This window comes from Glycine max, chromosome 10 (assembly GCF_000004515.6).
Source record: "Glycine max cultivar Williams 82 chromosome 10, Glycine_max_v4.0, whole genome shotgun sequence".
Classification (NCBI taxonomy): domain Eukaryota; kingdom Viridiplantae; phylum Streptophyta; class Magnoliopsida; order Fabales; family Fabaceae; genus Glycine; species Glycine max.
Genome location: NC_038246.2, coordinates 35,555,891 through 35,579,813, shown reverse-complemented (window position 1 = coordinate 35,579,813; position 23,923 = coordinate 35,555,891). Strand labels below are relative to the sequence as shown.

The following is a 23,923-nucleotide window of genomic DNA, read 5'->3' as shown; positions in this document are numbered from 1 at the left end:
AATTTGAAGGACATAATGGACAATAAATTCAATATAGTATGCAACAAGGCAATGAAAACATTAACAAAATAGTTATACTCTTTTCTAACCTCATTGTAAACTTCTGCAAATCTTTTGTTACCAACCCTAGGAGAACCGAAGTTATACATAGTAATAGAAATTGCTCCCCGCCTGGTAAACAATAAAATGATTATTGCATACAGTAACTGCCATGAATATAAAATAGGGCAGAAAGAGTGAATTTAAATATTACAGTAAATTAATTTGCAGTTCCTATACTTTCTGAGATTTTTTAAATGGGTCCTGATAGTTTCAGAAACGTCTTCAATGGGGTACCTTGATCCAGTCTATTGTTAGGTCTGTATAGATACCCAATTGAAAGTTATTGAAAATATACAGACCCATTTATAAAAAATCCCCCGAAGTATTTGTTTTTTTTTTTAAAGTATCACAGAAAATATAGCAAATATAAAGGTAAATACTATTAGCAAACTTCAATGGTAGCTATCTGCATATAATAATATCATTGATGGAAAGGACAATTTCACAAATGAAAAAAATTATTTGAGAAAACTCAAAACAGGCAATTCATACACAAAATATTCAGTTTAGCCACAATAATCACTCAATTCAAGCAGTCAATAACCGCTCTCTGGACATCATTAACAGGTTGAATGGGTAGTTGTTTCTAAATTAGAAAATGTTAACAAGAATTTGAAAATTTTAATTTTCCTTATTTATTTTGATAAAGGAAGAATTTATTGAAAGATAAAAGTACAGAAAAAGAATCAAAACTCATCCAGAAAGCAAAAGAAACAGAGAAAAGAAAAGCAAAAAAAATATCACCTCAAATATCTCCTTCAACTCCAAAAATTCAACATAAATCAACAAAGAAACTAAAAACTATTCTTGTTAAAAAATGTTATGCCAATGAAAAACTAAGTCATGGTCAATAGTCAATCTCAGGACCAGTGGCAGTCCTTTGCAGCAGCTGGGGGGCAAAATAAAATTTCTATCTACTTTTGTATAAATATTATTTATTGTTTATACTTGACAAGCTCTACTTTGGCCATTTTTGTAGTCGGTATGGGGTACTGGTATCTCAACACACACAAGTCACACCCAAGACTGTGCATGTCACATTTTTTTAATATTGCACTGAAAAGCCATGGAGCAGGTAGATTACACTGGGAAACATGCAGGGCCAGGTAGATTGCCCTGGGAAATTCACAGGCCAAGCTTGATAACACTGGAAACTCTGTGGGGCCAGGTTGATACTTGATATCATCTTGAATTTGGACTCGGCCTAACTTCACCCAAGCATTTATAAGCTTTACTTAAGCAATATCTGTATTCGATGTGGAATCTCAACAGGGTTTTAAGTAAAAAATTATCTCAGGCTCTCAGCTTCAGCCTTCTCCCCCAACAAGCAATAGCCACACACAAGAGTTAAAAAATCCCTCTCATCACTTCTTTCACAGGGACCAACTTTTATGAGAAAAGAGGTGATAGTGTTTACTATTTTTTGCTTTACTTTTTCCATCTACGATAATTGATTGTCTTAAATTCACTATTTAAGGCCCCATTTAGGGTGGTTTTTAGTTGAGTTTCAATTTTTCAAAAACAACAAGCATTTTTTAGTTTTTAAAATTTAGTTTCAGTTTTATCTCTAATTTTTAGTTTCAAAGTAAACTAATTTTGAAAATTTCCTATCCTAATAAAATTAAGGTGCTTGTGTATGGTGGTGGTGGTAGTGGCAGTGGTGCCAATATTTTTGGTGTTGGTAGCAATGCCGGTGATGGCAGCGACAGTATTAGTGGTGGTGGCGGTGGTGACAACGGGAATGGCATTGTCAAATGTAGGAAGAGTGCATTTGTTTTAAAACTAAACTAAATTCACAAATCCTTTTTTTCTTGGTTTTGAAAAATGAATGTAAGTATTTTGAAAATGAGTTAAAAATCAAATTCACAAATCCTTCTTCGCCAAACGCTTTTTGTTTTAAAAGTTGCATTTGAAAATCAAAACCAAAAACTCACAACCACCTCAAGTGGGCCCTAAGTCTTATTGTTTTCTCTTCTAAATTAAAATTCTGTATTTTTTTAATCAACCATTTTAATTTCTCTATTTGCTCCTTCACTTTCTTTTAAATGTGGTTGTACTTATGCAGTTTCTATTAATACCTCATCATTCTTTAATAGCTTATTATTTAAATAAATATTATTTAAGTTTTTTCTCAAAAACTAATATATTAATATAGGAACTTTTAAAAGGCTTATTTGCATTTTTTACCCTCAACTTTTTAATTTGGCACACTTTACCCCCAACTTTTAATAAACTTACGAATTTTGCCCCAGCCATTTTTCCATTAATAATCACAAAAATTGGGGGGTGAAATTTGCCAAAAAAATAAAAAGTCCAAAGTAAAAAATGCTACTATGTTAGGAGTAAAATGATAGAGGGTAAAATCCACAAGTTTCTTAAAAGTTGGGGGTAAAATGCGCCAAATTAATATGTCAGAGGTAAAATTCACCAAAAATTAAAAAGTTGGGGTAAAAAGTGCGATTAAGCCCTTTTAAAAGAACAAGAAGCAACATTTTAAATGAAGCTACACCTTTTGTTTTATAAATTTTATTGTTACATTGCATTAATATATTATTTTGAAACTCAATAAATTATGTAAATTGTGACTAAATCACTTACAGGCTGCCAAACTTTATTAGTAAAGATTTGTAACCACTAAATGCAGTGTGTGACATTGCCATGTTAGTCCTCTGTAATTAGAAATATGACTTCCTTTCTCTTTATCCCCCTCTTTTCTACTACAAATATAAAGAACCATGACTACTGACAGCACACTATGGTAGAGATAAACTTAAACGGTAGGTATTAAAACCAGATAAAATATATTTAACATACTGAGTATAACCAACAGGCAACAGTTGAATTAATTAATGTAAATATAACATTTTGCTCATTTGCATAAAAATAAGAACTTAAAACAAATTATAAAATATAAATGGAAGAAATGCAAGTATGTGAGAAATAATAAACATACTTTGCTAATTGATTAGATGAAAGTTCAAGAGCAAGCAAGGTTGCCAGTGCACCACCCAAACTATGACCAGTCACATAAACATGCCATTTGTGGAGCGACTCAGAATGATCATCTCTGGCACAAAAAATACCTTGTTTGTCAATGCGAAATCAAATTTGAGATGTACTGTTGGCATAGTGTTGGACTCAAGAATTAGAGACACAAAACAGTAATTGTATTACAGAAACAATCGCTTTAATGACTAGGTTTGCAGTACAAGCATTCAACATACAAGGGTTCCCCCTTACAAGGAGTTTCCTCCTTCAAACACCATAAGCAACAAACTGACACCTTAATCCTCTCCTACAAGCCTGTCAATCAAACCATGTATATAATACTATAAGTGTGACGTCCCAAGTCATAACTGCCTAATACAGAATTATAACCTTAGAACCTATCACAAAGTAGCATGTAAAAAAATAAATGAACTTAATCAGCATTGTGTCAATACTTTGGCCATATGAGGAAATTTTATGCCAAATCATACAAAATAGCATAAGCAGAAAATTAAGAAAATGACAATTCAATCCGACAGGCAATGTGTAACCATCACTTGTGTGAGGTGTTTAGAGATGTAAATGGGCTAACAACACTTTAAGTTCAACGGGCTCTTGTGTGAGGTGTTTAGAGATGTAACTAAACCATTAATGTACTGATGTAACAACACCCAAAACTTAAGCTTTTGGGGGTATAGCTAGTTCATGACAATATGTAATTCATTTATGTCACATAATTCATAAAAACACTTAATGACTCACTTTAAAAGCTTCAAGTTGGAAAGCAAAGGGATTTTCAAAATATGTTAAGAAATACAGCATGGTTGGTTTTAAGGCAGTGTGCTCGGTGTAATAAAATTTCTTTACAGGTACAACTTACACATAACCAATTGCAAGTCGAATTAGAGAAATGATCCTAGTCCTTACTGAATCATACGCACTTAGAAAACCACTGTGAACCTGCAATAATCGTACCATTGTCAACAACAAATGAATCTTATGTTCTTAAAGCCTTCTAGACATCTACTAAACATGTCTGACATATATAAACCTTCCAACAGTTAACATACTTGAATCTCTTGCTTGAAATCTCCGCCTATCCTTTCAGGATTTAGCCTATGAAAGTCATAGGAAAGTTAGTTGTAAGATGAAATCATCTGGTGAAATCAAAAAGCATTTTAATTCAATCCCTAAATTAATTATTATTTGACACAGCACCAATGGATATTTTGAGGGGGGGCCCTAAGATGGCATAATCTAAAAAACTGACAGGATACGAAGAAGTGATATTTTTAATACTTTTGATGTAATAATAGTCAATAACAACAACATAAACAATGATGTACTTTTTCAATAATGAACTAAATAAAATATCTTACTGGCTACTGTCCCCCAAATATGCATCTATTGCTTTCTCTTGGAATGTGTGTTTTGGCCTAACTCAACCCAAAAGTTAGCTCATAGACTAAGGGTTGTCTCCCACTTATATATTAAGTCTTGGTGTTATCTTTAGCCAATGAAGAACTTGAGCTTTTCCCAATACACCCCCTCATGCCCGGCACTATCGAGCTTGGTGCGTGGATGACATGGTGGGTGGTCCATTTGATGGATTTAGGATAGGCTCTGATACCATCATAGAATGTGATTTTTGGGCTTAACCCCAAAAGCTAGCTTACAGGGTGAGGATTGCTTTCCACTTATATATTCTATCTTGGTCTTATCTCTAACTGATGTGGGATTGGGTTTTTCCCAATACTTTCTATAACTTTCCTAATTATTTTTAATTTTATCTCTTTCAATATTTTACCAATTATTTTAAGTTATCAAATATATCAATAAAAAATCAAGCAGCATTTTAATATAATTACACTTATCTAATATAATACAGGCACAATTTTTCACAAGATTAAAACTATATATCAAAGCAGTGAGATACTAGTTAGATACAAATACAATGACCTGAAAACAACACCTTTTATGGCTAAAAGTTAAACCAATTAAACCAATAAACAAGTCACAACTAGGTTGGAAATGAATGTTACCCGGCTGGCACAAGCATTAGATCAGTTCTTAAGTCCTTCCATTGAGTCTGAAAAATCAAAAGTATAAGCTTCTTTAACTGAAACCAGAAGCTGTACTCAACCTAAAAGAAAAAGAATATAAACTACCTGTTCTGTTCCCCTAAAAGCAACCACTAACCTTCTTCTCGCGGAATCACGCCAAATTGCAACCTGAAAGTTCTAATGGCTTAGAAAATAGAAACCAGTCCATGGAATAAGATATTGGCAATATATCACAAATAGATTTTTGAATGTTACATAAACAATTGAAAAAATCATAAAAAATAGAGAAGTGAACTTATTGAAGAGGATATAACAAAACACCTGTGTGTCTGTGGATGCATTATCTAAGAAACATATTTTTTCAAATTCAGACTTAATGAAACTAGGTTGGCCCAGTGAAGTGGCCAGCATTGCCCAAGCCTCCATGGCACTTTCAGCAGTAGAAAAAAGCTCTTTCATCTCTTCAGTTTTTTTATCATCCAACACTAATCCATTCTGTGAGCTAGGAAACTTTGGACTTGTAGAATATTGTATATCATTGCTTCCTGCTTTGGTAGAATTTTCTTTGATTATCCTCTCTTCTGAAGAACACCCTTCGTCTTTTATTTTGGAAACTGTTGCAGTCAAAAGCATTAAACCTCCTAAAATTGACTCAGTCTGCCTCATCAATTTCTGTGTTGCTTTTTTGACCTCTGGAACTGAAGACTGAAATGCAGCAATGGCAGGTTGGCCGCTTATTTTATCATTTGTATCATCTGTGCCTCCAGGAATTGCAAGACCAGATTGAACATAAATGCTTTCTGCAATATTTTGCGATTGTGAACCAATTTTGTTTAAAAACTCCAATCCATCCCACTTGAACTTTTCAGGAACAGAGAGACCTAGCTTTTGAGCAATACTAGAATTAATAACATTAGCAAAATTCCTCCAAAAAATTTGATTTGACAGCCCTTCCTCACTAACTTTTGACAATGATTCAGAAGCATGTCCATTTTCAGTATCATTGTCCTGTTTGTGAAATTCATTTGAGTTCCTCTGTTCAATGAAATCTTCACTGGAGGCTTCTGAACTACCAGCTTCCTCAGAAGGCATATTGAATATAGAAACAGATTCGTTCAGCTCCCGTGTACCTTCAGGGTCATACTTATCATTATTAATATCAGACTGCTGGCCCTTCAGAAGATATGAATTGTTAAAAGACTTTAACTGCCCAAACGCATATTCCACAAATTGGCCAGCCTGTACTGTATCAGAACCAATAACATTTCTGAATGCAGAATCAAAACCCTTTATCTTTAGAAAGTCTAAAACAAAAGGTATCTTCCACCACCTTTTCTCTTCATCAATTTCATCATAGCTTTTATATTTTACCTAAAATCCAAAATTTATCACAAAAATCAACAATCATGACTCATTAAAATGTAACCTCTCATTATTTACACAAGTGCATTTACACCAAATTAAGTATACAAGTAGTTAAATATTTCAAACAAAAAGCATACAGCTTAACTCAAAAGTCTTGAATGAAGTTCAAGAAAAAGTCAAATCTTACATTAAAACCTATAGATTTATTAAAAATACAAGATTATTTAAGAGGAACCAGTTCAATACAAGTGATAAAATATGTAAACAGATATATTGGCATACGAAGTTGTAACAATGCATGACAGAGAAATAATTTTTCCACTATATTAAACAAGAAATATAATGGATAGACATCATGCTGTCAACTAAAATTCAAATGGTCAACAACTTTTCCCCATCTTATAAATTTGTATTCTTGGGTTTCTTCTTTTCCAATAAAAGAAACATACCTCCAGCTGAACCTTTCCGCCACCACCCATTCCTTCCAACTCGATCAGTATTTCATGCACATCTCCTATAACAAACACATTTTTGCTAAATTTTTGCAGCAATAAGTGTAACCATAAATCTCAACTTTATGAACTTCTACTAAATAAATTCATAAGTAAATTTTTACACTCCTTTTATTGACAGTTAAAGTTCCACACAATCATGATAGTTGAGCATGTATGAACGAAAATGGAACAGAAATTCAACCCATTTTAAAATTTTAAGCACCATAAGAATCTTTCAACACTGCACCAATTATATGTCACAAGATTTTCTGGTCCTCACCATCACAAAGCCACTTCAGATCAACACCTGCATTCCCCATGCGTTTGTGAGGAGTTACAAGGTTTGCATCCCAAGCTGCAATCTAAGATATACAGCTAGTCGTTAGAAGATGAACTTTTCAGGATAATTTTATTGACATGAACGTACATTTTCATGATTTTTCATTTTTGAATCCAGATGATATACCTCAGAGCAGTTATTTGATTAATTTATAAGACAATACAATCCACACTATGACATAATGACTTTAAGAGAAACAGTACAGGAGGGAGGAAATTTAAACATGGGACATATAGGAGAGTAAGTATACTAGTATACTCTCCAATAGGACAAACTTATATTATCACAATACAAAATAATTGTATGGCATACAACTTCTATTACTAGCAATCAGAAGCCAGAGAGCATAAAAAACAGAAAAGAAAAGCAAATGGACTTCTGCCCTCATGAAAGAGAAATACAAGAGAACTTTGCATCACCAGCTAAACTATATATGGTAAAAGATGATTAATTCATCTGATGTTATAGCCAGACTGATACAGTAATCCTCAACGTTATGCTAATGCAATGAACATCAAATATCTTAGATTGTATGCATGTGCTCACACTGGCACAACTGACAATGTCAGGTCACAATTGGTCACACCTACACTTCGATGTTGCCACTTGTGCAGATGCAAACATAAGTGTGTAAGTGATACCTATCTAACTTCACCAAGATTTTAATCCAACCCTATATATTAAATTTGAATTCATTTTCTTGAGAGTGGTTACATCTGTTAGTGTACTGTGTACTCTACTACTCTTCCTTAAAAAATGACAAAGGTCATTCTTAGGGCTCATTTGGTTTGAGAAAAAAAAATATTTTCATTTCAAATAAATTTAATAAATTCAAATTTTGTAAATCTGAATAAACCGGTTTCTTGTTTTCATTTTCAAATTTTGAAGATTTACAAAATATGTTTGTTTGACTTCCTATTTTCTATTTTCAAAATACAGTCCTGCTTTCGTTGCTCATGTGATCTTCCACCAAAAGGATCACGGAATCTTCTAAAGAGGTTACCTGGCAACGAAAAAAAGAAGGTCCTCATTTCACATTTACAATAAGTTGTGGTGGTTCATGGACCCCTGCAATTCACATGTATCACTTGAACTTCAACAAATAGAGATTCTCTTGCACTTCGACAAAGAGGTTGCATGAAACAGCACGTGTTTCGAATTAATTCAAGAGCCGATCACCACCAGCTAAGTAACTGGATTAGAACTAAAGTTCACTAGGAACAGTTCCAGCATCAGAATGCACTCAGACACAGGGACCAGATGGCATGGTTGCAGAAGAGGTTGTGTCACATTTGGAAAGAGTGCCTCTAAAAAGAGTAGAAAACTGTATTTTTTGTTTTCAATTTTGGGCTGATTTTTTAAAATATTTTTGAAGAAAATGTTTTCTACCATTCAATCAAATATATTTCCACTACCATTTTCTATTTTCTATGAAAATGAAAACACAAAATGACTAAAGTAAACAGGTCCTTAAGGTGGCACTTGGTTTGAGTGTTTATTTTCTATTTTCATTTTCTGAAAATAATTTTTATTTTTAAATTTTAAAGATTTAGAAAACATACATCGAGAAGAAAGTACTGTAAGGTGTCACCGCATTTTCACTTCTTCAAAAAAGGCTGAAAACATTGATTTGTTGTTTTCAGTTTTGGGCCCGTTTTATAAAATATTTTCAGAGAATGTTTTCTAAATTTTAACCAAACGTATTTTCAATCTTATTTTTTGTTTTCTTTGAAAATGAAAACAAAAAATACTCAAACCAAGTGTCACCTTAACTTCTTTGTTTCTAAATTATAAATTTAAATTCTTTTGCATTAATTATGCATATCTTCATAATTTTATGCATATCCCCCCCCCCCACCCCTCTTTAATCTATTATTTTAAAATTCTACTTAAATTAATTATGCATATCTCGTTTCAAAAACCAAATCTCTCATACTTTTTCTATCTTAATTTATTTTTTATATATTTTACCTTAATTTTAAAATAAATGTGCAATGCATGTTAGGACCCAGCCCAATAAGGGTAGTACATTTAGGGTCTATACCCGTAGGAACAAAGTTGGTTAGAATAGTCAAGCTTGTATCTAAACAATTTGTTATTCCTGTGATAGGAAGGGGTGAATAATCAATTTGTCAGCAACGTTATTCGCTTAATGAAAAGGGAAGGCCCTTTGAGGACACTTGTCTCCAGAGTGCAATACAGAACTCTCTTATTCAGCAATTTCTCTCTCTTTTCTCATAATCTGTGTGACAAAGATAAAGGTGTGGAACAAAAGATCATTTTGGGGTGTCAGCAGATAGAGGAAGAGCTAAATAAATTGGATGAGGTGTCAGCAGATAGACAGTTGGAAGATAACGAGCGGGTGCTCAGAAAGTAACTTCAGCAGGAATTATGGGAGGCAACTCAAACACATGAGTCATTGTTGAGACAGAAGGCAAGATCCAAATGGATTAAGGAAGGGGATTGCAATTCGAGATATTTTCACCTGCTGATAAATTCCAGGCGTCGATCCAATTGTTTGAATGATGTGAAGGTTGACGGAGTGTGGAAGGATGAGCCGACAGAAGTCAAAGAGGAAGTAAGGAGATTTTTTTCAAAGAGGTTCCAGGAAGGGGATTTTGATAGACCAACTTTGGACAGGATTCCCTTCAATACCAAAGACATTCAGCAGAATGTCATATTAGTGGAGCGATTTCAAGAGGAAGAGATCAGAAGGGCCGTTTGGAGTTGTGGTAGTGACAAAAGCCCGGGCCCGAATGGGCTCAATTTTAAATTCATCAAGCAATTTTGGGAAGTCATCAAACCAGATTTCCTTAGATTCTTTGATGAGTTCCATGTCAATGAAGTCTTCCCGAGGGGTTTGAATGCTTCATTTATAGCCTTAATCCCTAAGGTAGCGGATCTCAAGAGTTGAATGAATATAGGCCTATTTCCCTCATAGGATGTACTTATAAGATTCTTGCTAAGGTGTTGGCTAATAGACTGAAGAAGATTATGCACTGTATTATTAATGAAAGACAATTAGCTTTCATAGAAGGCAGACATATGCTCCATAGTGTGTTGATTGCAAATGAGGTGGTTGATGAGGCTAAAAGATGCCAAAAACCGTGCATGGTTTTCAAAGTGGACTATGAGAAGGCGTATGATTCGGTGTCTTAGGAATTCATGATTTATATGATGAGGAGATTGGGTTTTGGTCCCAAGTGGACCCAATGGATGCTTAGATGTCTAAAATCAGCTTCTATTTCGATGTTAGTAAACAGAAACCCTACAAAGGAATTCTATCCGCAAAGAGGACTCAAACAGGGAGATCCGTTATCACCTCTTCTATTCAATATCGTGGTTGAAGGGTTGAGTGGCCTAATGTCAAAGGCTATCAACAGAGGTCTATACAGGGGATTCTTAGTGGGCACAAATAAGGTTGAGGTTAGTCTGCTCCAGTACGCAGACGATACGATATTCTTGGGAGAGGCAACGATGGAGAATGTAAGAGCAATCAAGGCAATACTGTGTGCTTTCGAGCTCGCATCGGGGCTAAAGATAAATTTTGCTAAAAGTAGTTGTGGGACCTTTGGTGCGTCAGATCAGTGGACTTATGATGCATCCAATTATCTCAATTGTAGATTGATGTTCGTTCCTTTCACATATCTTGGCATCCCTATTGGTGCTAATCCCAGAAGATGTCAGACTTGGGATCCTCTAATCACTAAATGCGAGAGAAAATTGGTGAGATGGAAACAAAGACATTTGTCTTTCGGGGGGAGACTAACTCTCATAAATTCAGTGCTAACATCCATTCCAATTTATTTTTTATCATTTTTCAAGGTCCCTAAACAAGTGGTCAACAAGATAGTCAGATTACAGAGGAACTTTCTATGGGGCGGCTCGTCGGATCAAATCAAGATTTCATGGATCCGGTGGGAAACGGTGTGTTTGCCAAAGGAACAAGGAGGACTGGGAGTCAAGGATATCACATCGTTTAATATATCACTGTTAGGGAAGTGGAAATGGGATCTGTTGCAGAATCAGGGGGAGACATGGACAAGAGTTCTTGAAGCAAAGTATGGAGGTTGGAGGAGTCTTGATGGACCTTCGAGGGTTAGCTCTGAATCCTTATGGTGGAGGGATTTAAAGACGATATATCATCACCCTCATTTGGGTCAGCAGCTGAATAAATCAATTTTGTGAAAGGTAGGATGTAGGGACAAGTTTAAATTTTGGGAGGATAAGTGGACAGGTAGAGAGAACAACTTGGCAGTGAAATTCCCTAGATTGTACACCATTTCGGCTCAGCAACAACATCTCATTCAGCAAGTAGGAGCTTTCAGTGAAGGAGGTTGGGAGTGAAAATTTCAGTGGAGGAGACCTTTGTTTGATAGTGAGATAGATATGGTAGTCGCTTTCCTTCAAGATGTTGAGGGGTTCAGAATCAGGCCAGATGAACATGATCGGTGGAAGTGGGCGACAGAGCCATGTGGTAGTTATTCGGCTAAGAGTGCTTATAAGGTTATTAGAGAAGACATTTCAGGAGATGGACAGGTCGGTCAGTTCAAGGAGCTATGGAAACTTAGGGTACCATCGAAAGTGACTATGTTCGTGTGGAGGCTAATCCAAGATAAATTGCCAACCAGAGACAATTTGAAAAAGAAACAGGTTGAGCTACAAGAGTATTTATGTGCTTTTTGCAGATTGGTAGACGAGAGTGCGAGTCATTTATTCTTTCATTGTAGTAAGATTAGTCCTTTATGGTGGGAATCGCTGTCTTGGGTCAATTTGGTGGGGGTTTTCCCATATCATCCGAGTCAACACTTTACTCAGCATATTCATGGAGGGTTTGAAGGATTGCAGACGAATAGATGGCAGTGGTGGTGGTGGCTAGCTTTGACTTATACTATTTGAAAACATAGGAACAACATCATTTTCTCAAATGCTACTTTCAATGCTCACAAACTAATGGATGATACAGTGTTTCTTCTACGGACATGGCTAAGAGGCCTGGAAAAGAATTTCTCTCTTCACTTCAATCAGTGGTCCTCAAATCTCAAATTTGACTTTATTAGGACAGGAATATAGGAAACTAGTACAGTCCCTGTTCTATTAGATTATAGTGGGATCTTTCAGCTTGTATAATTATGCATCTAGCTAATCTAGATGTGTATTATCTCTAAAACCTGTATTTTTTTCAATACCTCTGGTACTCATTAATGTTATAATATATTTTGGCTGAGCAAAAAAAAAAAAATTGTGTGACACCCTCTACCACGACATATATATAAATAAATAAAATATATAAAAATATCGATAAACAAATTCACGTGAATAAAAGGTTCATATTCACTTCACTATTATCAATTAAATCTTACTAAAAACATATTCGGCTCAAAATAAGGCCGTCAAAATTTACAAAAATATTTTGTTAAATCAGTGAGGTAAAATAAAATAGACTAACATCATGTAATTAATATAAAAACTTATGTCCCAATGTCACATCCTATCAGAGCATTGTGTCCCGACGTCCTTCAACAAAGGTACCTTAAAGCACTTCACCAAGACATTTTCTCCCCCGAACACAAAGTTCAAGATCATCACAGGATCCAAACACAAATAGCACACAGAGAGTGAGTTATCACATTCATAACTAATAAAAAAACAAAATAACTATATATACATATCATCTAAATGAGATATCACTTACTTAAACATAATTCATGTAATTCCACAACTTTGTCTTCACTTTTCAATCATCAATCACATTACACATGAATCACACACTCCGATCAATACATAATAATACTCATCAATTTCATAATAAACAATTAGCAAAGGTATGCAACAATTATGCCAAGATTCAAGCTTATATGCAATGTGGTATCATGTCAGTGAAAAATCACCCTGGGCGCTTAGGAGTACATAAATAGACACACCACACAATGGGTATGTCAAGTCACTCTCACTAAGTAAAATCACAGGGAGACCAGTCAGGGTCACGTTGTTTTGCAAGAATGCTCCAACCATGTGGGATCGGCACAGGCTTAAAGGAGCACTCAAATCGGGTGACCCCCAAGGCCTACACTCCGAAGAGTCCGTCAGGGTCTCTTCCTCCTGATTCAGGTCCAACCCCTAAAATATTTTTTTGAATGCAGACACTGCTCATGAATTATACAATATCTACAACCTCACACTCGTGTTTTAAACACATTTAACACAATTGCGCTACAACTTAACACTGGTTCCTAAATAGAAAACCTACACTTTCTCTTTAACACTGAGCATCAACACTTTTCTCAATATCAACACTGATCGAATTATTGTATAATTCACAACTTACAACACAAGTAATGTCACATCAAGTGTTAACCACACACTTATTCACAGTCAAAACTCATTCACAATTTCACATCTCAGTGTCACAATTCACCATCACATGTTTACACATATCTCACAAATTAACACATGTTCAACTTTGCACTTATACTCAATCTCAATAACAATATTTTTTTTTTTTTTTTTGCACAGCAAAAATACTTAATATTATTAAAATGGTTCAGTACTAGATGTACTGAAAAGTACAACAAAAATCAAAGGCATAGGGAGACACTGCCCAAAAAAGGAAAATACAATGACCGAGTATGTCAGCCCCCCCTAGAAAATCCCTCCCTCAAATTAGATGACCAGTGGTTGAAGTGGACATTAAAGTCCTTCTCCAAACACCTTAACCACGACCAGGTATGGAATAGAGCCTCGTCCATAACTTTTTCGGGAGAAAAGAGCTGGTTGTTGAAGACCATACTGTTTCTATGCTGCCAAATGGTCATAGACAGAGCTATCCAAAGAACTTCCCATCTTTTATCTGTGCCTCTTTGCAAATTCCAATGTGAGAACTGCAAGAAATGATTCTTTGGATCTATATGGAAAGGACCCACCCTATTGACCCAACTCATGGCCTCCCACCAAAGGATCCTAGTTTTTGAACAGTTGAACATAACATGACTGGTAGTTTCCTCTTCAGAATCACATAAAGGGCAGGTATATGATGGCAGATCCACCTGTCTTCTTCTCAAATTAGCCCTAGTAGGTATCCTATTTTTAAAAAGTCTCCATGAGAATGCCTTTGCTCGAGGAGGGATATGTAAAGACCAAACTATCTTTGCTGCACTGTCATCAGGAACCTCCCTGTCATGCTGCTGCAACAGACTATATGCTGACTTTGTAGTATAGACACCGTTAGGGTCAGGTTTCCAAGTTAGAAAATCCCCACTGGTCTGGATAATTAGAACACTATCAAGCTCTGCCATGAAATCTGCTGCCATTTGGATTTCATGGTCGAAAAGGTTCCTCCTCCAATTTAATTTCCATTCCCACCTCTCTTCTACCATAGTCCCCATTGAATTGATAGTAGAGGATTGTTGTCGACTAATCTGATACAAAGTGGGGTATTTTTGTTGAAGGGTCAGATTATGATGAAGCCATTTATCCTTCCAAAAGCTAATTTTGTCTCCCGATCCCAGCTTCCACTTCATGTTATTGCAAATTATGTTGCTATGCTGCTGCTTGAAGATAACCTTGAGGTCTTTCCACCAAGGAGAGTCTAAACTGCAGTTCCTATCAGAAATCAAATCCCTCCAACCACCATATCTAGACAATAGAATTCTGGCCCACAACTGATGTTGATTATTTGCCAACTCCCACCCCCATTTAGCAAGCAAAGCCTCATTGAATTTAATCAAATCTTTGATCCCTAACCCACCCTTACTCTTAGGGAGGCAGACTATGTCCCACCTCACCCAAGGAATCTTAATGGAGTCTTGGAGGCTGCCCCATAAAAAATTCCTTTGTATAGATGTAATCTTTTGCACCACAAGCTTAGGAATCTTGAAGAAGGATAGCAAATAAATGGGTAAGGCTGTTAAGACTGAATTAATGAGGGTTATTCTACCCCCCATTGATAAATTTCTTTGCTTCCATTTTGTAAGTTTAGCCTCAAATTTGCTAATAATGGGCTGCCACACAGACCTACTTTTAGAGCTCACCCCTACAGGAATTCCAAGGTAAGAGAATGGAATATCCATTTGACTACAATTGAGAGAAGATGCTGCCTCCCTACACCAAGCCTCCGATTTGCCCAAACACCCAAATTTGCTCTTATTGTAGTTTATCTTAAGACCAGAGACCAATTCAAAGCTTTTCAGGATGCACTTTAGAATTGTAACATTATCATTAGTGGCAGCCCCAAAGAACAAGGTGTCATCAGCATATTGAAGAATATTAACTTCCTCTTTTTTCTTTCCCACTTGGTAGCTGCTGAAGAGATTTTTTTCTACTGCAGATCTCATCAATCCAGTAAGGCCTTCCACTACTATATTAAATAACAAAGGTGCAAGAGGGTCACCTTGCCTTAAACCTCTCCTAGGAACAAATTCCTGAGAAGGACTTCCATTAATTAAAATGGAAATAGATGCAGATGATAAACAAACATTAATCCATTTCCTCCATTTTTCACAAAAGCCCAGCCTCAACAACATATAATCTAAAAAGCCCCAAGAAACTGAGTCGTAAGCTTTTTCGAAATCCACTTTGAAGACCATGCAAGGTTTTTTCTTTAATTTGGCCTCAGCTATGACTTCATTGGCAATCAAAACACCATGGAGAATGTGCCTCCCCTTCATAAACGCTGTTTGCCTTTCATCGATAAGATGAGGCAGCACAAGGGCCAGTCTTTTAGCCAGAATTTTGGCCACAATTTTATAAGTGCACCCAATGAGAGATATGGGCCTATAGTCATCAAGGGATTGAGGGTCTTTGATCTTTGGGATGAGAGCTATAAACGAGGCATTGCTGCCTTTTGGGAAGGATGCATTAAAATAAAACTCATCCAAGAACCTTATAAGGTCAGGTTTCAAAGTCTCCCAAAAAAGCTTAATGAAATTGAAATTTAGCCCATCCGGACCAGGGCTTTTGTCCCCACCGCAGTCCCACACAGCTGATTTAATCTCCTCTTCTGAAAATCTAGCTACAAGGCTTTCCTTTTCTCTTTGAAGCAGAGAAGGAAATTGCACCCCATCTAGAGTTGGCCTCCTAATGTTCTCCTCAGCAAATCTGCTGTTAAAGTAATGAACAGCTGCAGATTTCACAGTTCTAGGATCCTGCACCCATACTCCATTTACGAAAAGCCCTTGGATAGCATTTTGACTCCTTCTGTAATTAATCAATCTGTGGAAATAATTGGAGTTGCTGTCCCCTTCTTTTAACCACTTCACTCTAGCTTTTTGTCTTAGCATAGATTCAACTGCAAAGGCTGCATTCCAGAGTTGTTCCTGGAGAGATTTCCTGAGGTTGACTTCATCTTGAGATAAGGTTCTGTTAATGAATCCATCCTCCAAGGCATTGAGCTCCTTCTTCAAATCAAGGACTTTCCTAGAATTTATATGACCCTGAGAAATACTCCACTGCCTGATTTTCTGCTTAATGAATTTGATTTTCTATTTCAGGACTAATCCCCCCCATCCTGGAGGGTGATAATTTCCCCATTCAAGATTCACCAAATCCTGGAACCCTTTATCCTTTAGCCACCAGTCCATAATTCTGAGCGGTTTAGGCCCCCAATCAATGGTTCTAGCCTTCAGAAGGATAGGACAATGGTCAGAAAAATCCCTTTCCAACACGAATTGAGTAGAATCCGGCCATTGGGACAGCCACTCGTCAGAGAGTAAGAATCTGTCCAATTTGCTCATAACACTGCCATTAGGTCTACACCATGTGAATCTCCTCCCAACAGACCTAACCTCCTCAAGCTCCATATCTGAGATCCATGAGTTAAAATCAGACATGCCAATAGTATCATCCCTTGTCTGAGATGAGCTGAACCTCTCCTCACGATGCCTTATGGAATTGAAGTCTCCCAAGACACACCAAAGACCTGCTTGATGGGATGATCTCAGCTGCAGCAAATCATTCCACTGCTCTCTCTTCCTTTGAAGATCACAGGGGGCGTATACATTAATAATAGTGACCCTCTTATCCTCCTTTAACCACAAGCCTTTCAACATTATGAAACCTCTCCCCAGCACCCTCCTATCAACCGCAAAAGATCCATTATTCCAAATGCACAAAAGGCCACCAGCAGTGTTAGAGGAAGGAAGACATTCCCAAGAAGCACTGCTATCACCCCACAGGTACTGACAGAGAAAAGCATCAACAGAATCCTTTTTTGTTTCTTGAATACACAGAACATCTATGTTGTTAGCTATGGTCAATTTACGGATAGCTGACCATTTGACACCACTTCCCAGCCCTCTAGAGTTATAGGACAAAATATTCATGGGGCATTATCCTCATAACCCAGCACAACAACTGTTTGAGGAGGATTTTCAGTGTTGCCCATATCAGTCTTCATTTCTGCACCACTACTATTAGCATCTACAAAAACGACACCCAGTTCCTTTGCTAATTCCCGATAATCATCTTCCTTATCCTCCATTTCATTCTTATTGGGACAGATTGCAGAGGAAGAGCTTTGGTGAGGATTATGCTGTTTTGGAGACTCCAGGGCTTCATTCAGAGAACACGAGGCAGCATTGTGATTGTGGTTACTGGGATTTTCAGCAAAATCCAGAATCTTTGGGTTAATCTGCTTCCCCCTGACTTGGGCCCGTTTCTTAGACAACCCCTTTTTTCTTGAGTATACCTGCAAGGTGCTAGTAGGTTTTTCCTGCTGACTAAGTCCCTGGTTCAAAGGGGTTATAGATCTGTGAAGGCCCATATTAGGATTAGGCCCAACTAAGTCCACCATGTCACGTGACTTATTAAGCAACTCGTCCTCAGACCCATTGCTAAAATTTTGAAAAGTCTCCCCCACTAGACCTTGGTCCACGATAAAAGGCACCCCTATTTGATCCTCCTCTGTGATGGGCAGAAGCCGTTGGAGGCAAACTTCCCCTTTTTGCGAAACCATGCATTGAACTGCTACAGGCTGACTTTCCAAAGCCGTGATGTTTTCTGCTGCTACACCTAGGTTGCCTTCTTCGATGTTTGTCTCATTTCCATTTACGGCTTCGGAATGACTGATAGCTTTACCCAGACCCTGATCCTCTCTGCTGCGGTTAATATCCAAAGGGCTAACCCTTTGACCGATGGATTTTACCAATCTTTGCCGGACTGGGTTGTCGCCGTGCGTTTCGAAGGTGGTAATAGGCGGTGAACTGTCCGTCGGCCATGACTGCATAGTGTCGGTATCGTCACCGACGGAGAGGATTTCCTCCGATGACCCCCATACACTTTGACGGTGCCTTGCACAAGCTACCCCCTCGTTGCAGTTCTCCTCCACGATTGAAATCGTGTAATCATCCCCTCCTATATTAGCCATGACGGTATGCTCAACTATCGGCAACCGTGGGGTTCTGACCAAAACCCGAGCTCTGTCAAGCCTTTGCATGTCTTCAAAGTTTTCATCAACCTCGATCAAATCTCCCACTTCCGCGACTATTTGGCGTATATGATCGATACTCCATGCCACTAGGGGGATACCCCAACATTGCACCCAAGTGAGTCTGGTGGTTGGTTTGAGCTTCGGGTTCCATTTCATCATTTCGTAGAACACAGTTGTGCCGTGATTGGATTCTTCAGTAATCAAGTCATGGGCCTTTGTGTCAGAGAGCCCGATAAGGAGAACCCAGTCATCTCCTAGATATTTCGACGATACTTCTGCACCAAGGTTCCACGAGAGATCTTAATCAACTCGTTCAAATACCTGCGGTTTCTTCAGTCTTCCAACCCAGGTATGTGCGTATCTATTCTTCGTCTCCTCCGATATCTCGAGAGTAATAGAAGAATGTGTTCTCCCTCGTGTCATCGTCAATGGGGGGGTACAGCTTTTTCGTTCCTTGTTCTCTTCGTATGAAGTGACAACCTCTGCGTATGATCTCTTCATGTTTTGCTCTGCTGCCATGTTTCTCCGCAGGATATCGCCCTCCTTATACCCCTTATGACAGGCCCCAGAAAGATCCTTTTCTTTCCTTCCTCTCCCATATTTTGGGATATTCACGTGCAGCTTGAGACCCCCGACAATCATGTTGTCTAATTTTCTTTCCATGTGACTCACGTTGGAGATTCCTACAAATCTGACGAAACCGTATCTTCTTCCTTGTTTGTTTCGTTGTCTAGGGATAAAAACCTCCCTCACGTCCCCCAACTGCTTGAAGTGAAACCACAGCTGCTTCTCCGATGCCTCCTCCGGGAATCAAGTGAAGTAAAATGTCGTGACATCAGATTTGTCACGCCAGTTTACTTGATAGTGGCTACGTTGCTCATCAACCCTTCGTTGCCGCCGACCGCCGTGACGATGGCCAAGGCCCTCGTTCAGGTGCTTCCATCCACGCTGCCTCTCTCTCTTTCGGTTCCTCACTGTTATCCACTCGTGATCCCTTGCTGTGTCTCTCTCAAAGTTTCTCTCACACCCAGAGTCTTTGTCTCTCTGTCTCTCATTCTCTCTCTCAATCTTTCCCTGTCTCTCGTACACTCTCTCTCTCTCTCTCTCTCTCTCTCTCGCTCTCTCTCTCTTACGATCTCTCATTCTCTCAATAACAATATTATAATCTCAAAGCAACATGTTATTCCACAATTCATCACATATTCCATTTATAAACACTGCTCATGAATTATATAATACCCACGACCTCACACTCGTGTTTCAAACACGTTTAACACATTGTGCTACAATTTAACACTAATTCCTAAATACGAAACCTACACTTTCTCTTTAACACTGCACATCAACACTTTTCTCAATATGTCGGGTTATTGTATAATTAACAACTCACAACTCATTACACACATCTCAAAACACATGTACCTCAAATCTAACCATAATATTCTCAAACTCCAACACTTGAATAATTTTTGGAATCACATTATAACAACACTACAATATTATTTACATAAAATATTAATATAATTCACACTTATAATTATAAGGATAGAATCAAAAATTGTAAAAACACCCCAAAACTCATTCCAATTGATACTCTAAGGATCCCTACACATGTTCTTACTAATCCCCAATTGTGAATAACCCATCCCTTATTTCGATATAGTCGCTCAAGCGTTCTTCGTTATCAATTGTGACGTTTCTGGTGCTCTATAAGACTCCTCCTCCGGTTGCTCTATTAGGGTTCCTAAACGTTAGAGAGAAGGAGAAGGGATTGAAACCTCCATTCCATGGTCTTACGTGTGATGCATCTTTCTCCCTTCACAGACATTATTTTGCAAATCCCAACAGTGAAGACGTGCGAAGATGAATCGCGAACCACATATCAAGATTTTACGACAATCCAACGGTTAACAAATCCGGGATCATAGTTTTACTGAGACAATTTTGGATTTCTGCGGGAAAATAAAAAGTTCCAATAAAAAAGGTTTCCCTCTTAGCTTCGACATGTTTTTGTAATTTCCAACGGTTAGAATGCTCAGAATTGAGTTGCAAACCTGGTATCTAAATTTCACGATGATCAAACGGTGAATGAGTCCGAAATCATCATTTTTGTGAGACAGGTTTGGTGGTCTGCGGAAAAAGAAAGGATTTTGGGAGGAGAAGAGAGGAAAACAAAATTGAGAGAAAGAGGAGGCATGGTCAGTGTAAAAACTGACCTAACGCTATTTATAGCTAGGATACTCAAAACCTATTATTTACTCTATTTATTTATTTTTATTATTTTATAAAAAAAAATTATTTTCTTTTCTATCAACTAAATAAATAAAATATCCTTTTTATTTCTTCTCAAACCATTATTTTAATACATTTATTTTTTCTTATTTATTTAATTACAAAAATCTCATCATTTTTCTAAAACTTTATTTATTTATAAATAACAATTTTTTTAAATTAGTTTAATAAAATGAAATTTTACAATCTGGGTGCCTAACAGTGCAGCTGCAGCAGGTAAATTTCACACTCACAAGGAACATGAGAGTATCATCCATTGATAAAATTGTCTGGACACATGTAGAGTGTGATATAAGTCTAAAGCACATAACAATCAAGTTAAGAAGAGAACCTAACTTCAAGTCAACTATGAACGTTTTCTCAAGCACATTAAACTCAATTGTATCAGCTTCTAATAAGTAGTCCAAGTCTACAAGAAATAGACGATTGTGAAAGAAGGACTAAGCAATGATTAGTAACTGTATTCTTTCATGTATCAAGAAGACATGCCAATCAATTCCGTGCAAGTTTCAATTCACTTTCAACTTGTAAATAATTCTCTATGTAGATTATCTTTTATGAAAAAAGGGATCCTTGCGAGTGTGCATTCCACTGAAATATGTATGCGCACATAGATGTAAGAGAGCGAGAGAGATCATGCTTGTTAACCTGTAAAGTTTGGCTTGGAGGCTGCTTAATATTAAAAATGAACTCCTCATTCCATGTTGGCTCCTTTGTCCTGCCATCAATTAATTTTGCATAAATGAACCCAAAGCAATGACTGGTTACAACAGTAATTTAAACAGCAGTATATAATTGTACCACTGAAGTTAAGACTATTAATTTTATCAGAGGAAGTCGATGAGATGTGTTCAGTGGGATTTTATGAAATAAAAAATGGTCCCCACAAATTATTCTTGTTTCAACTTGCTAATACACAAATTTGAAAGAAAATAAAAATCCAAATTTTAGCTTTGGCATTGGCTCTGAAATCTGAACCATTTAAGACCATTAAAATTCCTTTTAACCATCAGATACTGGCTATTTAACAAGTGAAATGACCAAAACAAAAATGAGATTCAAGCTCACCCCCATTTGATACTGCTTTTAGCAGTCTGAGAATCCATTTGTATGACCACATATGGGTCACTTGTTCCCTGGATCACACGAAAAGAATGAATATAAAGCAATAACAGAAATCATAGAGAAATAAGTACTTGTATGAATTAGCTAAAAATTGGGGGAAGCATGGATAACTGACAGATACAAGGCAAAGTAAAAAGTAGTGCACATTTCATCTCATCACATTCAGGGCAGTAATTTAAATAAGATAACCAACCCATGGATCCATGGCAGGAAAATTGAACCCTTTTTTCAACTTTATGAAGAGTTGACCATCATAAATTTCACGAACAAATTCCCTGCATATACCCAAAAAAATCTTGTTAAACATGACATTATTTAAGGAAGGCATTTGAAATTAAATACAACAACAGGCCTTATTTGATTAGATAAGGACAACTACATAGATCAAATGAAACCATTGGATTCTATAAAAAGTGCAAGTGAATATTTTAAACTGACGGCAGAAAGAACAGCTCTAAGTGCAATCATGAAAAGCAATTGACACTTACTCAGAAAGGTAAACTGTCTTGCAACCACCAGCATCAACTTCATGCCTGCCCATGTTTTCCTGCAAAATGTTATAAAGGGAAGGAAAAGAAGAGGATTAAAATGAGTTTGAATTCATCATAAAAAAAAAAAAATTATGTCCAGTGTAAGTTTGTAACATTATGATCAAATTTTTTCCATTCTACTCACAATATCATGAAGAAAAGCAACAAAAATATAAGTTCCCGTCACATACCCCTGTTTCATTGCATGTTTCTAAGCAAACACAGACAAGTTATGGAAAAAATAGCAGCATACTTATTTTTCTTTTTCATTTTTCATTTCAACCTCTCAAATTAAACCATATTTTTTTAACTTACTAATAATTTATAGATTAGCTTATTTTCCACCACAAGGCTACCTATATAGAGCCTGACAACCATAGGGATCCATTTAGGATAAGCTCTGATGCCATGTCAGAAAGTGGATTTTTCATAAGCTTAGCTTAACCCTACAAAATCGGCTTATAAGGTGAGGATTACTCCCCACTTATATAGTTTATCTCGATACTATCTTCATTCCATGTGAGATTTCAACATGTCCAGATTTTCCTCATGTCTGACAATTAGAGATCAAATTAATTGAGAAGCAACAAAACCATGAACCAAAACGCACACCGAAGTTAGGGTCTCAAATGATTGTCAGTTATTAAAATTACTGTAGTACTGTAATCAAATTAACAAACCTAGGAATAATTGTCAATTTCAAGGACTAAAATTTCTTTCTCTAAAATCCACGGAATAAAATGATTAATCATTATAATTTTAGGGTCTACGGACTAGTTTGATACTAAAAGAAGCAGCAAGAGATCTAAGAAAAACATATAATTCCATTGATATATAACTTTACAATGATAAAGAAATTATCAGCAAAAAATAAAAATCAATACCACGTCCTTATTTATAAGACTCAATTTTATCAGGATTAAAAAAATTATTAATTTAGTTTATAAAAATAAATTTATCATAAATTTATAATTATTTTCAAAAATATCATTGTCATCAATACTCTTCTTTCTAAATATTTGTCAATACAAACTCTCCCTTATTTAATTAGAGTTATAATCATATCTGTCTATTACTTTTAGTACCTCTGGTACTTTCCCCACATATATATATATATATATATATATATATATATATATATATATATATATATATATATATATATTACTTTTGCTGATAAAAAAAAAAAAACTCCTTCT

General features: G+C 36.5%; 1 protein-coding gene across 3 annotated transcripts in view; it reads right to left on the bottom strand.

The window, feature by feature from the left end:
- The window catches only part of LOC100789825 (uncharacterized), a 34,094-nt gene that overhangs the window by 9,016 nt on the left and 1,155 nt on the right, over window positions 1-23,923 (bottom strand). Inside the window, exons 2-14 of one of the 3 annotated variants that reach the window (XM_006589000.4) lie at window positions 22,683-22,741; window positions 22,388-22,469; window positions 22,138-22,205; window positions 21,718-21,787; window positions 7,293-7,374; window positions 6,968-7,032; window positions 5,475-6,524; window positions 5,259-5,321; window positions 5,133-5,179; window positions 4,161-4,206; window positions 3,971-4,050; window positions 3,056-3,169; window positions 90-171 (exon numbers count right to left, since the gene is read on the bottom strand). In XM_006589000.4, coding sequence (XP_006589063.1) covers window positions 90-171; window positions 3,056-3,169; window positions 3,971-4,050; window positions 4,161-4,206; window positions 5,133-5,179; window positions 5,259-5,321; window positions 5,475-6,524; window positions 6,968-7,032; window positions 7,293-7,374; window positions 21,718-21,787; window positions 22,138-22,205; window positions 22,388-22,469; window positions 22,683-22,741 — 1,908 coding nt within the window. Of the gene's footprint in view, window positions 1-89; window positions 172-3,055; window positions 3,170-3,970; window positions 4,051-4,160; window positions 4,207-5,132; window positions 5,180-5,258; window positions 5,322-5,474; window positions 6,525-6,967; window positions 7,033-7,292; window positions 7,375-12,884; window positions 13,323-21,717; window positions 21,788-22,137; window positions 22,206-22,387; window positions 22,470-22,682; window positions 22,742-23,923 lie in introns of those variants that run through there. The other 2 variants (XM_006589001.4, XM_041005689.1) reach the window with 2 other exon arrangements.